Source organism: Sorex fumeus, unplaced genomic scaffold (assembly GCF_029834395.1).
Source record: "Sorex fumeus unplaced genomic scaffold, SorFum_2.1 ptg000006l, whole genome shotgun sequence".
Taxonomy (NCBI): Eukaryota; Metazoa; Chordata; class Mammalia; order Eulipotyphla; family Soricidae; genus Sorex; species Sorex fumeus.
This window is the reverse complement of record NW_026606063.1, coordinates 58761601-58778246: the sequence shown is the minus strand read 5'-3', so window position 1 is coordinate 58778246 and position 16646 is coordinate 58761601. Positions and strand designations below refer to the sequence as shown.

Genomic DNA, 16646 nt, shown 5'->3' with positions numbered 1-16646 from the left:
TGTGCTCAAGGATCACTCCCAGAGGGCCTTAGGGGACTCTATGGTGTAATGAAGGATTAAACTTGGGTCAGCTACAGGCAAAGCAAGTGCGTTTCCCACTATTCTCTCTCCAGCCCTATAAAATCAGAATTTTCTAGACCATACTAGAACTGATACAAGACAAGATTCCTAAACTGCTGTGTTCATTTGCGGGCTGGAAGGCTGTATTTTAAGTCCTGGTTCCAGAAGGAATTCTGCCATCCTGGGAACTCAGTCCCAAGCTCTTCCTTTTCCATGTTGTGTGATTCTCTCAACAACTACCCGGGCCCTGCTCAAGCCTTAATTTGAAGCCACTGAGATGATGATAAGTCATCATCATGATGTCTCAGGGATGCGTTTTCCAGCCAAACAAAGGGATGTGAAACAGAAGGAAACACTGCAAAATGGCAGAGGAGCTTAGGGATGAAGGTCACTGGCAGAGAACACACCTTACATACAGGAAGGCCACGAGGTTGGTCCCTGGCACTACCCCACAGACCCAAAAGAAAGCAATGTGCCTGCCAACTACAATCCCCAGTGCCCTAAGGGCAGTCCTCAGCATTGAGCTACCACCTAATGTGCTATCTCAGCACAGGCCATCCAGTGTATGAGCACCACAACCGAGGGTGCTGCCACCTGGTGCACAACCCCTCACAGTAACACCACCACCAACCTAGTGGAGAGGGACTATTTTTCTTGTAGGGCTACCAGATTCAACCCCGATAAGCACTTATGTGCCCAGCCAAAGAGGGTAAGGGCAGCTTCTTCCCATCGGGTGGCACTGAGCCACTTACGCAAGATTTCTAGGACTCCACTTCTTTCTTGGGCATGGCGCTGAGAGTGGGTGTTGCCTCAGCACCTTGGTGGGAGGGTTCAGGACATAACTGCCCACATTTCTTGCCATGCTGAGCCCTCCCCAGGGTGCTTACTCTCCTCAGGATGAGAAGGTCCTCACACAACTACATTTTTTTTTGAATCACCGTGAGATATAGTTACAAGCTTTCATGTTTGGGTTACAATCACACAATGATCAAACACCCATCCCTCCACCAGTGCACATCCCCCACCACCAATATCCCCTGTATAACCCCCCCTTTTCCCACCCTCCCCCTGCCTCCATGGCAGACAATATTCCCTACACTCTCTCTCTCTACTTTTGGGCATTATGGTTTGCAATACAGACCCTGAGAGGTTATCATGTTTGGTCCTTTATCTACTTTCAGCACACATCTCCCACCTGACCGATTTCTCTAACCATCATTTTCTTAGTGATCCCTTCTCTATTCCAGCTGCCTTCTTCCCCGCCCCCCCCACCCCTCCACGCCATGAGGCAGGTTTCCAACTATGTAGCAACCTTCTTGGCCCTTGTATCTACTGTCCTTGAGTGTCAGTCTCATGTTATTTTATTTTATATTCCACAAATGAGTGCAGTCCTTCTATATCGTCCCTCTCTTTCTGACTCATTTCACTTAGTGTGATACTCTCCATGTCTATCCCCTTACAAGCAAATTTCATGACTTCATCTCTCCTAACAGCTGCATAGTATTCTAGTATTCTATTGTGTAACATCTACATGTTTTATCAACATCTCTCGAGGGAGGGAAAATGAGCACCATAATTCTGAGACACACACACCCAGTCCAGAGAAGCAGTCCAGGCTGACTTTAATAGAGGTACATGTGTGTCAAATAACTGCACACAGGAAAACATACCGAAGTTTAAGGATGCCAGAGGGCCCATGTGCCAGTGTTCATGAAGGAGGGGAAGCACCAGGGGATTTGAGTGAGTCCCTTAAAATATGATGCCTGTGGGGCTGGAGAGACGGTAACAAGGGAATCCTTTAAACCCTCCCACCCTACACCCCCCAAAAAAAAAATCCCTGAGCACAGAGCTGGGAGTAAGACCTGAGAACCACTGGGTGTGGCCCCCAAACCAAAAAAAGACCAAGACGAAAAACCAAAACCTGATGTCTAAAAGGCCTTTCTAAGCAAAACATTGGTGTTAGCTGAAGTAAGAGCCCCAGAATGGAACCATACGTGACTCCAAGAAATTATTTACTTTTCTGAGCCTGTTTCCCAATGGGCTCGAGGCAGTCAGCATGGAGGCTAAAAAAATAGGCTGGGCTCAGCTGGGCTCTGAAACTCAGGAGACACCTAACACAAAAGCAAGTGGCCAGCCAGCGTTCAGGTGGCCAGCCACAGGGACACAAGAAGGAAGTGACAACTTATCAGCCTTTGGGTCAAGAATAGAAACTAACCTGCTATTCTTGCGCTGACCTGCCTTAAAGCATGAATCATGCACGGGCAGAGCCTGACTTTCTTCTTTCCTCCTTCTTCCTTTCCTAGAGCCCCACTATCTCGGTCATTTGGCACCCCCTTCAGCATAAGGAACTCAGCAAGGTTCTCTGACGACAGGTTCCAAGGCGACAAATCCCCAAGTTCTGGAGTGATTGGGGGCTCATACAGCGTGCATGTGGGTCTTCAGACCCCAAACCTCATGCTCACCTACGTGACCTTGCAGGTGGAGAGAACCCCTGCCCCAAACCAAAGGAGCCACCATAGGTCACTGGAGACAGTTCTTCTGCACACAGACACCCCGAAACCTGCAACTTGCCTCCTCTCATCCACCTTTGTGCCCTGAAGCAGAAAGGCTGGCACTGTGCCAGATTGGCACCTTTCTTTATTCTGTGCATAGCTGCCAAGGAGGTCTCAAAGGAAAAGTCAAAACTGTCTCATGCCGGGCCACATTTTTTCCCTCCTTTCCAAAGGTGCCGTCATTTCTGTTAGTACCGAGTGTCCCCGTGTTCCTGCTTCAGCGGGCTCCCTTCACACTCCCCCAGATCTCTTTTCAGCTTTGCCTCTATCTCTCCCTAAGGTCAACAGGCCTCAGGTGTGCTCAGAAGAGCGAGTTCTAGCTTTCTCCCCTCCCTGCTGGGTTTGCAGCTCTGCGTTCCCCTCCGATGCAGGGCCCTACAGAGACATGGGGGTTCCGGCAGGGTCCAGGAGTGCTCTGCGCCCCCCTCCTACCCAGCAAAATACTAATCAGGAGGCCCTCACCTGCCTACTGCACCTTCTATCATAGTGGATCCCAGACAGAGAAAGCAAAGCAGAGACCTTCCTTCTCTCTCCCATGCCTAGCCTCCCGGATCCGCTCAGCTGGGACCTGTTCTAGGCTAACTGCATGTACCCATTCTTGGTTTTCTAGGTCCCCAGCCAGCTTCTACCGCCCACAGAGTTACTGATACCAGAGACAAGGCAGATACCACCTGAGACTTCTCTGAAGCTCGCCCCACCTGCAGAGGGTGCTACTGGAAAGGGAGGCCCAGATGTAAAAGGCGATTTAATACCTGTGGGTCTCACCATCCCCCTGCACTAGCCCTCCACCTCCACTGGCAACAGCGTGAACACTGTAGCGTCCCCTCATGCAGGAATAAGCCCTATCACTCAAGTAACAAGCCCCATCACTCAAGGAACAAGCAATTTTGCCTTTTGATTTCTGAGCTCATTCCTGAAGTGGGATTTGTCCTTCTCGCTGAGATGGCTCTGATTCTTGGAAACTTTTGTAGTTGGGTGTCAGAAAAAGATAAGCACTTAAATTCACATGGGGCTTTGGGCTGGAGTTGTGGCATTTCATTTTTCTGAGCTTGCATAATGTAATGCACATTCAAGGGGAGGGGTGGCAGGAAGGAGTTCCCCATAATTTCCTGGAAGAAAAATGCCAAAGCCCAAATTAAATCAAGGTGAAGGTAGTTTGTATAAAGAATAGCCCCATTAACAATGAGAAAGAAAATGCTGATCCCATGAAGAATATTAGAACAAGCACTCACAGAGAAAATACAGAAACTAGGTATATTATTAATATGCATACAATCACATTTTTATTAAACAGGAAGTCCTGTTTTGAAAAAATACATCATTGAGCAGAGTCTGAAATTAATCCTCAGATAGGAAGAAATCTGCACTACTAATATATTCTAATTATAATTACAACCTGCTCTTAATGTGAACATTCTAAATTATTAGTCACTTTATTAAGAGCCAGGAGAGGGACTTCCTGCAGCATAATGAGAACTACTCTCAGGCTTTGGGAAGGAAAAAATCAAGAGATAATTCTGCTTTGGGTTGGAGCACACTGGGTGTAATTTATTTAATAAAAGTGACTGGCTTCTCTTTTTTTGTTGTTCAGGAACTGGTACACCCTCTGGGGTTCCCACAGCACCAGGCTTCAGAAGGGCTATTTCTAGGGCAAGATAAAAATGTGTATTGTAGAAAAAAAACCCATTTATCATTGTAATGTTACATCCCACTTGAAAAACCCCTGGAGAATCCTTAACATTTGTATTTCCAAGCTGGTTTCCCTGAGTCTTCACAGGTAACAAACAGAGACTGAAGCCTGAAGGCTTCTCCCATTTGTTCCTAAAAAAAGCAGCTTGATTCTGAGCTCATTTTCATCTGGGGTGACGGTAAGGTCTGTGGTTTCACAGACTGATCTCTCCCTCCCTGTTCTCACTCCTCCTTCCCCAGTCTCTGCAAGCCACATCTGGGCCCAGTCATGGAAGACAGATGGGCTCCTGCTCCTTCTTCTCCTTCAATCCCCAGACCTCAGCCGCAATCTCAGGCTGTTTGAATGTCTTGCAGCCATGACTTCAATGGCTCCTGGGCAGGTACGCTCACAGTATTCTTCCTGGTAAAACATTCCACACCCACACACACCTCTTCTTTTATGGATGGCTTTCTCAATTTCAAAAATTTCCCCAGTTTCTAGATACTGTCCTTGAAATAATTCCTTTGAGTGCCTTTTTGTTACTTTATACAGTCAAATTCTTTTCCTCTGACATTGGACCAGAATGATCCTGAAATTAATCACTTTGGCTGCTGCTGTTATTAACCAAAGCGAGGCTCAGGAGGAGTTTTAATTTCTCTGACTTTGTGGCAATAGCATATTGTTGGCATTTCTTCTGAGGGTTAAGACTTCACAACCGGGAGTCTAGTCTGTTTAATCTTTCTCTTCTCCTTCCAATGGGACCAGGCTCTCAATGTGTTTGGTTTTGGGTGTGGGAACAAGGCTTTTGTAGAGTAATAATTGATGGCGATGGAATTTTTTTTTATTGAACATAATAAATCAGATGCTAAGCTAATGTCTTTTGAGAGTCTTCTCAATTGTCTCATGAGGTACTTTGTTATCTACATTATGTAAAAGAGGATGAGCTAAACCTCAAAGAGGCTGACTCATTCACAGCCACACAGCTGCCAGCAGTCAACACTGCCTCTGGATCCATACAGTGTGACTCTAAAGCCCACCTCCTCAACCCTTAGACAACTTTCTTTACTTTTTGAAACTGAGAAAGGCAGTCATAATGAAGAGATGTGTGCAGGTATGGAACATTCTAGAAGAACACCTGGAGTGCACTTACCTGCTTGGGAGCCATTTAAAAAAAATTTTATTAGTGAAACACCATGAGGTACAGTTGTAGACTTACAAATTTGGGTTTCAGTTATACAATGATCCAGTACCCATCCCTCCACCAGTGCTCATTCTCCATCATTTACATTTTTTAAAAAATTTTTGTTAGTGAAACACCATGAGGTGTAGTTGTAGATTTACAAATTTTTGTGCACTGGGACCTGTGGTGGGCACTGGTGGAGGGATGGGTGTTTGGGAGCCATTTTTAGTCAGCTGCAAGACATTCAAACAGTTTCCTATCCAGGGCTAAGGTCTGGAGTGATCCAAGAAGAAGAAAAGGCCCATCAACCTTTGGAGACTGGGCCTCAACCCTTCTCACCTTCTCTTAGCTTCAGTTAGCTACTCACATTCACTTAACCTCATTTTTCTCCCAGGGTGAGATGAGTGAACCCAGTCATAATGCCAGCATTCCTAAGGTGAAAGTCTAGGCACTGAATCTTGGTTCGCCCTCTTTCATACTATATGCTAGAGTTCACATGGTTCATCCCATATCCCAAGATGGGAAATACTTGAAGTCAATACTCAATGTGCTACCAGAAAGAGCCCCAATACTAATGTCAGCAGCCCTGAGAGTGGAACTAGTAAAACTCAGCAAGAGAATCAATGCAAAGTCCTAGGACAAGTTTTCCCAGGGGGACTGAAGTGCATCCTTACAACCTAGACAAGCTTTAGCCTGAGCCACAAACCTGAAACAAACAATCGTCTAACAAGCTGAAAGGGGATACATAAACTTTCCAAGGGGTGAGGTTGGTGCTAAGCACCATGCAGGAAGCGTGCTCTCAGCACATTCCAGTCTCAGTAGGCTGCAGCTCAGAGCATCCGGATTCCCCTTAATAATGAAGACAATCTACCCTTCTCCAACCTTCTGATCATCACTGTGCCCCTGTGGGGATTTCTCCACAGGGAGGATGGCACCGCTGGTTACCAAGGACTGAGCAGTTGGGTTTGAGTTGCTGTTTTTTAATTTCTCTTGCCAAGTTTTACTAGTTCCACTTTCAGGGCTGCTGACATTAGTATTGGGGCTCTTTCTGGTAGCACATAAATTTGAGGGCCATAGCTGGTGGTGCTCAGGGCTTATCCCTGGCTCTGTACTCAGGGGTCACTTCTAGTGGTGCTCAAGGGAACATATGGGATGTTGGAAATTGAACCCAGTTTGGCCATGTGCAAGGCAAAGCACCCAACATGCTGTACTATTACTCTGGGCATTGGGGCTCTATTTGTGTGAACAAACTAATTCTAGATTATGGATCTACCACTTTTGAGTTCAGTGGAGGTAAGTCAATGCCTCTGTGCCTCATTGACAGTGAGGTGAGTATGTCTGGACCCAGAGGCTATCCTGTTTCCTAATGACCCAGGGAGAGGGTCTTGCTCTCCAAGTCCCTGTCCAGGAAGCCAAAGGTGAAAATCAACCAGAATCTAGGGTGCAAATAAGTGAGGGAAGCCTGTGGACAAGTCCTTGTGACACTCAGGCAACAGGGATAGATGACTGCAGGGCTGAAGACCATCAAGTCCACCCAGTGGTGCTCAGCGGTCACCAAGGCTACATCTGGAGAAGCTCAGGGAATGTGGTGCTATGGAACAAACCAGGAACAGGCACTGCATCACTCCCCACTTCAGCCTTCCCCCCCACCAACACACACACATCACACATACCCACATCTTATGTTATTTCCCAGGCTCTCAGTCTTACTCTTGAGCCCTGGGTCATTAGACTTATCCAAGTTTTATTTCCTTTTTTTTTGGGGGGGGGCACACCCCGGCAATGCATAGGGGTTACTCCTGGCTCTGTACTCAGGATTTATTCCAGTGGTGCTCAGGGGACCATCCGGGATGCCAGGAATCAAACCGGGCTGGCTGTGTGCAAGGCAAACGCCCTACCCGCTATGCTATCATTCTAGCCCAAGACTTATCCAAGATTTTTAGCATGGATGGGCTTAGAAGAAGCAGAGAGGCCAGACACTAGGCCAATACAACATCCACTCAGTCCTATCCTGGGGGCTTGGTAAAAGGGTGCCAGTATTCCTAGAACTGTCTGGTTGGGAAAGCATGGGAGAGTGTGTGGGTAAGTTTAAGGGCGGAGTGAAGGCATTCCCAAGTTGCTGGCTTAACTCTTTTCTTTTCTTTGGCCACACCCAACGATGCTCAGGGGTTACTCCTGGCTCTGCACCCAGGAAGCACTTCTGGCAGTGCTCAGGGGACCATAGAGGGTACCAGGGATCAAACCCAGGTCAACCGCATACAAGGCAAGCCAACTGCTAGCCTCTTTACAGATTCTATCCGTAATTCCACCCCATTAGTTGGTGCCTGGGGACATCCCAGGACTGAGTGGCCAACCCTGAGCTGTGGTGGAGGAGACTACACCCAGGTCTTCCCTCCCCAGGAGGCAGGAAAGCATCATAGAGAAAACTCTCTTCACACCCCTGCCTCCATCCCTGCAGTATGGGCGTGCTCATGAATAAATGCATGATTCTTCGGATTAAACAATAGTTTCAGGAATAACATGTGATCTCTCTATGGATGGGAGAGCTGGGAGTGTGGGGCTCTGTCCTGGCACTGTAGGTTATCTTAGTGACATCTCAGCCCTCCACCTACTAGCAATGGTAACAGCCTGCAGTGGTAACAGCCTGCAATGTCTTCACAGACTTCACAGACTTCGTAGGACAGGAAGTTGCCCCTGGTTGAGAGCCACAGCTGAAAAAGGCCTCATCTGTCTCTCGTTCATTTGGGGTTAGGTTTAAGTTGTTCATGCTGGTGTTTGAAATTCTCCAGGCATCAATCCCATGAAACAGCCTCCTCTGATCTGTGTGCTCACCTCCCCTTTGTTCATTTGGGAACAGCCGACACTGGTGGGCAGAGGGCCGGGGAGCAGGGGTATGGGGAAGAAGGGGTACATGGTGGCAATTGTGGATTTAAGATACCTTTGCTGTTCCTGGGCTCTGGTTCTGGGCTTTGTGGGTGTTGTTAGTCAGTGTTCCCAAGAAGAGGGGAGCTCACTGACCATGAGCTTTCATTCTGCACGAGGCATCTGGGCCCCACCCCTGTGCACAAGGGTTGAGACACCAGCAGGGCTGTCCTTTGCCTTCAGAGTCAGATTCTGCCTAAGCTGCAGGGCTCAGACCCCCTTGCTACCCGTCAATAACATCCCCACTAACCTCTGTGTATGTGTGCTAGGGACAGGGTGACCACATGGTGGAGACACGAGTTCCAGGCGCTGAAAAAGTCCTCCTTCTGGGTGGTCACCTGGGAGAAGGACAGAAGAACAATCACTGCAGGCAATAATCCAAGAGGTTAGAACCACAGAGCAAGGCAGAGGCTCTTCGGGAGCCAGGAATCAAGTGAACCCCAGGATCACATGATTCCCTGAGCACCACTGCATGGAGCCCTGGAGGTTCTCAAGTACTTCCAGGGTGGCCTAGTGATCCCCTCCCTGCATGCCCAAGCAGTCATGCATCCTTGGACCATATGTTGAATTCCCCAGTCAGGCTGACAGTGTATCTCTGGGCGTGGACTCTGTGTGCTCTGAGGCACAGGCTCGCGAATCTCTCTCATCAAAATAAATAAAAGAATTAAACTTTTTTTTGGTCTACAACTGAAAAGGCAAGATTTTCTACGGAGAAAAATCTCAGGAAAATATATTAAAACTATTAAATCTCATAAACAGGTTAGTCACAAGGGATAAGATTTTGATACGGAAAAAATCAATTGTGTGCCTGTATTCCAGTAAGAAATAATGGGACTCAATAAAAAGGCAACTTTTTTTGTTGTTGTTTTTGCTTTTGTGTCACACCTGGCAATGCTCAGGGGTTACTCCTGACTCTGCACTCAGGAATTGCTCCAGACAAAAAGGTCTGATTTTTTAGTAGAAATTTTAATACTTATTTGTAAAGTTTACATGGAAAAATACAGAAGACTCAGACCTAAAAGAGTCAAAACAATTTTGAGGGGGGGAAAGGTTGTAGGATTCACACTCATGGATTTTAAGACACCACAAAGCTACAGTACTCTGGTATAGTGTGTCCTTATGATAAGAACAGAAACACAGATAAGCATAAAACCATCCTGACATGGAAAACCATACATACTTAGCTGGTTTTCAACAAATGCACCAGGTAACTTATAATATACTGGGGACTAAACAATCTCTTTGACCAGCAGTGCAAGAACTAAACACCCACATGCAAAAACAAATATAGAAATGAGTAAACTCCAACTTCAACTTCACAGCCTACACAAAAATAATAACAAAATGGGTCATAAATCTGGGAGCGGTATGAGTGCTACTCAGAGCTTCTATAACTTGACGCAACTTATAGAACAAAGCATGGGACACTGTCACTTTAGTGACACTGCGTTAGGCAATGGTTTATGATATGAGACTCAGGGAAGAATCCTGGGCATGCAGGCCAGAGGTTCACTGCAGGTTTCCCAAAGTTCTTCTTTTTTTTTTTCTTTAATTTTATTGAATCACTGTGAGATTGTTACAAGCTTTCATATTTGGGTTACAATCACACAATGATCAAACACCCATCCCTCCACCAGTGCACATTCCCCATCACCAATCTCCCCAGAATACCCCCCTTCCCCACCCTCCCCCTGCCTCCATGGCAGACAATATTCCCCATACTCTCTCTCTGCTTTAGGCATTATGGTTTGCAACACAGACACTGAGAAGTCATCATGTTTGGTCCATTATCTATTTTCGGCACACATCTCCCATCCCAACTGATTCCTCCAGCCATCTTTTTCTTAGCAATCCCTTCTCTATTCCAGCTGCCTTCTCCCCTCCACTCATGAGGCAAGCCTGCAGCTATGGGGCAATCCTCTTGGTCCATGAACAGAGTTCTGAGTTACAGCTCTGAGCACACCATTACCATCACTCCCCCCGACACGCACACAAACAGAAATGATTCAATGTAATAAAAATTAAAATTCTGTTCTCTAAAGACACTGTTCAAAAATTAAGTAATGGGGTCAGAGACAGAGTACAGTGGGTAAAGCACTTGCCTTGCCCTCCCCCTGCCCTCCAGGAGTGCTCCCTGAGCACAGAGACAAGAGTAAGTCATGAATGCTGCTATGGGTGGTCCAAAAACAAAACAAAAATTAGAATTCAGGTAATCACTGTATCGCTGTCATCCCACTGTTCATCAATTTACTTGAGCAGGTGCCAGTAACGTCTCTATTCATCCCAGCCCTGAGATTTTAGCAGCCCCTTCTTACTCGTCTTTCCCAACGATTGAGACCTGTTATAGTTACTGTTTTTGGCATATCGAATACACCATGGGGAGCGTGTCAGGCTCTGCCTGTGTGGGAGGGATACTCTCGGTAGCTTGCTGGGCTCTCTGAGAGGTGTGTATATATATATATATATATATATATATATATATATATATCACTGTCACTGTCACTGTCCTCCCATTGTTCATTGATTTGCTCGAGCAGGCCCAGTAACATTGTGAGATGTCAGACTTGTTATACTGTGTTTGGAATATGGAATACATATATATATATATTTCTCTTTTATGATTTGTTGTCTACTGTATGAACCCCACCAAACATGGTGTGGTACAATGAGATACCATCTCACACCTCAGAGACTGGCCCACATTCAAAAGAACAAAAGCAACCGATGCTGGCGTGGATGTGGCGAGAAAGGGACACTCCTTCACTGTTGGTGGGAATGTCCACTGGTTCAGCCCTTCTGGAAAACAGTATGGACGATTCTCAAAAAATTAGAAATTGAGCTCCCATTTGGCCCAGCAATACCACTCCTGGGAATATATCCCAGAGAGGCAAAAATGTATAGTCGAAGTGACATCTGCACTTGTTTGTTCATTGCAGCACTCTTTACAATAGCCAGAAACTGGAAGAAACCTGAATGCCCAAGAACAGATGACTGGTTAAAGAAACTTTGGTACATCTACACAATGGAGTACTATGTAGCTCTTAGAAAAGATGAAGTCATGAAATTTACATACAAGTGGTACAATATGGAAAGTATCATGCTAAGCGAAATGAGTCAGAAAGAGAGGGATAGACATAGAAAGATTGCATTCATCTGGGGGATATAAAGTAACAAAGTATGAGATTAATACCCAAGAATAGCTGAGATCAGCACCAGGAGGATTACTCCATAACTTAGAGGCCAGCCGGGTATCCTAGAGGAAAGGGCAGTTCAGATAGAGAAGGGAGCACCAAATAAAGGATGTTTGGAGGATCCTCCCAGGAGGGGAGATGCATGTCGAAAGTAGACTATGGACTGAACATGTTTGCCACTCAATGCCTCTTTTGCAGACCACAACACCCAAAAGGAGAGAGAGAACACAGGGGATTGCCCTGCCACAGAGACAGGGGGGATGGGGGGATGGGGGTGGGAGGGATATTATCCATGGTGGTGGAAAATGGGCACTGGTGGAGGGATGGGTATCTGATCATTGTATAATTGAAACCAAAGCACAAAAAATTGTAAATCTACAACTTTAAAAAAAATAAAATACAATAAAGGGAAAAAAAAATTAAAAAAAAAAAGAAAGTATCATGCTAAGCGAAATGAGTCAGAAAGAGAGGGATAGACATAGAAAGATTGCATTCATCTGGGGGATATAAAGTAACAAAGTATGAGATTAATACCCAAGAATAGCTGAGATCAGCACCAGGAGGATTACTCCATAACTTAGAGGCCAGCCGGGTATCCTAGAGGAAAGGGCTATTCAGATAGAGAAGGGAGCACCAAATAAAGGATGTTTGGAGGATCCTCCCAGGAGGGGAGATGCATGTCGAAAGTAGACTATGGACTGAACATGTTTGCCACTCAATGCCTCTTTTGCAGACCACAACACCCAAAAGGAGAGAGAGAACACAGGGGATTGCCCTGCCACAGAGACAGGGGGGATGGGGGGATGGGGGTGGGAGGGATATTATCCATGGTGGTGGAAAATGGGCACTGGTGGAGGGATGGGTATCTGATCATTGTATAATTGAAACCAAAGCACAAAAAATTATAAATTTACAACTGTAAAAAAAATAAAATAAAATAAAGGGGGAAAAAAACATGGTGTGGTAATGAAATTCAGGTAATAAATTAGGGGAAAAACAGCTGTAAAAACCACATATATTTTAATTTTATTTTCATAAAGTGGTTCATGATAATGAATTACATTCAATATTTCAACACCAATCCCACCACCATTACATCTTCCCACCACCATTATTTCAAATTTTCCCAACACCATTAAGCCTGCCCAACAGGCAGATGCTAGATAATGTATTTTGTATTGTTTGTTATGAATAGCATGAGATGTCGACTGTGGGCACCTGGAATTCTAAAATTTTAAATAATTACGATCTCAAGGCATCTCTCCGGTAAGCTTCTAGGTTCCGAGATTCATTTGTGAGCCTCTGGATCATGGCGTTAATGTGCTTACTTGGCACCCAGAGGCTATTTGTGGGGGTAACAGTCAGGACCCCGAAGGAGCAGGGAGACATGAAGGAGCGATCTGTCTCCAAGCCCTTGAGGTGTGGAGTTTGCAGTCACTGGTCTCACATACCTGGGCTTTTCATTGAAACCCACATGTATATTAAAGAACTTCTGTACAGAATTTATTAAGAGGGCCAAAGTGATAGAATAGTGAGTAGGGTGTTTGCTTTGAACACATCCAACTCAAGTTGATCTCCAGCATCTCAGATCGTCCCCTAAACACTGCCAGGAGTAATTCCTGAGCTCAGAGTCAAAAGAATCACTGAATGTAGTCCCAAGCAACAATAACCCCCCCAAAAAAAAACCCAAAAAAATTTATAAAGAGAACTTGTAACTCAATGATAAGAAAACAAAATTCTATTTAATAAGTGGGTGAGATTTTGAGCAGAGACTTCTTTACCACTGTAACACTGTCCTCCTGTTGTTCATAGATTTGCTCGAGCAGGCACCAGTAACGTCTCTCTTGTGAGACTTGTTACTGTTTCTGTCATATCCATACACCACAGGGAGCTTGCCAGGCTTTGCTGTGCAGGCAGAATACTCTCGGTAGCTTGCCGGGCTCTCCAAGAGGGACGGAGGAATCGAACCCGGGTCGGCCGCATGTTAGGCAAATGCCCTACCTGCTGTGCTATCGCTCCAGCCCAGAAACTTCATTAAAGAAGACAAATGAATGGAAAATAAACTTTATATTAAAATCACAATGAGATTCAATTTCACACACATGAGAATGACTAAATTGAGTTAGGCTGATCATACCACTTACTGACAAGATACAGGGCAATTGTAGTACTGCTAGTGGAAACAAAACATTACTCCACAGGAGTGTTTGGCAGCTTCTTATAAAGTTAAACCACATTCACTCACTGTAGAATAATTCCATTCCTGATAGCCACAGAGATAAAGACACAGGCCACCAAATCTTCTATGAAATTTTTTCAAGAGAAATTTTGTCATAATGGGCCAAACTGGAACCAATTTATACCCACCATTGGTTAATGGCGAAATATACTAGTATATCTATAATACTTTCCACTACTCTGCAATAGAAAGGAATAGCAATAAAAAGGAATAAGCAATAACTTGGATGGGTCTCAAAAGCATTTTAATACTGTGACAGAAGCTAGATACAAAACATGCTACATTGCAAAGTGCATAATAGAAAGTTATATTACATTATTGGAAAAACACATCTATAGAAAAAATGCTGCAGTCAGAGTGAGGGAAAGGGATTTATCACAAAGGGACACAAAGGAACTTTCTGAGATGATGAAAATATTCTCTTGATCTAGACTATGGTAGTAATGGCAGGACCATAAACATGTGTCAAAACTCATTAACTGACTGAACATTTAAATTTGGTAAATCTAGCATAAAAGTTTTTGAAAAAGAAAATTTTAGTTTTTAAAAATGCTTTCTCTCTCTAGATCAAGTATTAATGAGGACGATGGGGATCTTAACCACTGGCTTCCATGTCTACATCAGGGGTGCCCATCTATCTGTACCGGGAAAAGTGGTGAAAAAGGCTCTTTCTTCCAGGGTTGCTCAGAAGGGGAATCCCGGGGAGTACACACTCAGTGTGTGCTGAGATGTGAACCCCCACCCCATCTTCTCCCCCATTCAGCTTGAAGGCCCTCCTGGCACCAGCACAGATGATTAGATCTACCTGTGAAGAAAAAAGTTCTAGCTTGGCCTCCGTTTCCAACCCCAAAGCAGAGTAGTATTTTTATATCTAAGTGTTAAAACAAAAACAATTATATTAAAAATAATGCTCTCCTTCCCTACTCTCTTGCAGCTAGGGTTAGAAATATAGTTCCCAGGGCCAGTAGGCAGACATCTGCTGGAGGGTGTTTTTGTGCAAGCCCTGACTAGAGATATTGTTGACTCGCATGTGTGTCTTTTTCTTTATGCGTTTTTCATTTTCCCTCTTGGAAGATCTGTTTGTATATGAAGAGTTTAAAAACCACATCTGGATTGGTTACCTAAGGTTGCTGGACCACAATCTTGATGACAACAGAGAAGCATTGTCTTATGGTTCTGAAGACTAGAAGTTCAAAATCAAAGTGTGGGTATGACCCAATTGGTATGACCCCCTCTTATTCCTTTCAGCTTCTAACTGTTGTCAACTCTCTTTAGCACCCCTTGGATTATGCTTGATGCCAATATCTCCCTCCATCCTCACAATGTCTCCTGCCCCGCGCCTGGCTGTCTTTACTGGGACCCTTTGGAGTGGGGGGTTGAGTTTCCCTCCCCACCCCAAGCAGAGCCCCGGTAGCTGAAGACCTCCAGAACCAGCCACAGCCATGCATAAGACCACTCTCTACATGCTCGGACAAGCCTCACACATGAAGAAACCGATAGAGGAACCCAGGTGTGTGGGGCCCAGGGCATAGATCTCCAAGCCTGCTTGGATTGGGACTGGGGCCTCCTCCACCCAGATCCCCCATCTTCCAGTAGGTAGATGTTACACCCACCAACTGCCCCCAACGCCGTGTAATCCCATCAACGGCCAAGACCCAGAGACTATAAAACCCAGCTTCTGGAAGCGCACAGCTGCATATGCGGCTGCTCGACCTCTTATTGTCTAGTTCTCGCTCTCGAAGAACACGGCAGGCTACTGAGACTATCCTGCCTGCATGGCAGAGTCTGGCAAACTCCCCATGGCATATTCAATATGTCAAAACCCAGTAACAATGATGGGTCTCATTCCCCTAACCCTGAAAGCGCCTCGAATGTGGCACTTGCTAAAATGTCAGGGTTAGGGTGAATGGAGACGTTACTGGTGCTTGCTCGAGGAAATGAATGAACAACAGGATGACAGTGATACAATGATACCGTGATCCTCACAAGATGATCTCTACGATGTCTCTCTTCTTCTTATAAGGGCACAATTAGAGTGCATCCCACATGGCCTCATCTTATCTTAATTACATTTGCAAGTACCATGTTTCCTAACAAGATCATATTCACAGGCATGGAGGGTGTTGGTGATTCCTTGAATATTTCTTTATGGGTCATCTCGGGAGCTACTGCACATCCCTGAGCTGCCTATCCCCGTCTTCTACAAGAGAAAATGAGTTGGTTATTTTGGCTAGCTACCATAGTCATGTATCTTACCTGAGCCACTTTTCCCCCTCTAACTGATTAAAAGCATCACTGCTCCTTCCTGAGCTGTTCAACAAGAGAGTCAGAACCTGAGCTAGTGCAATGCTGGATCCAGGACACAGTGACTGCCTGGAGTCATCCTTATTTCATTCTCTAGATCCAGCCATGGCCCTCCTGGGCTTGGACTTTCTCTTCTTAGTCTAAGCTATGAGGCACCCTGACCTTCTCAGCAAGTCATGTCAAGCCTCCAGAGTTGGCTTCTCACGCTGGGCAGCCTGTGCTGGCACATGACTCCCTCATGCCTGGGGTCTCCATGACCACCATATTCTAAGGTGGCAGGTCCGTGTTCTCCTTTCTGCTCTCCTCTGGGGCTGCCTCAAGTCTCCCCCTTTACATCTTGGGGCTCTCTCCAAGCCCTACCCTCTTCTCTTTGACTGCACCCTTGCGTGGGTGGGGCACCCATTTTCCACAAGCCTCTTCCCCCAGAATCCTACCAGCCCCACTGCATACTCGGGTTTGCCTCAAAGGCATCCTCAGAACTGATGGTTGCTCTGATCCAAGACCAGGGCCGGGGGAGCCTCACTGCTCT

The 16646-nt window shown here is 45.6% G+C and overlaps 1 protein-coding gene across 1 annotated transcript in view; it reads right to left on the bottom strand.

Annotated features, from left to right (window-relative positions):
* The window catches only part of ACOXL (acyl-CoA oxidase like), a 388417-nt gene that overhangs the window by 63854 nt on the left and 307917 nt on the right, over positions 1 to 16646 (bottom strand). The window contains exon 16 of the mRNA XM_056126755.1: positions 8634 to 8721. Coding sequence (XP_055982730.1) covers positions 8634 to 8721 — 88 coding nt within the window. The remainder of the gene's footprint in view (positions 1 to 8633; positions 8722 to 16646) is intronic.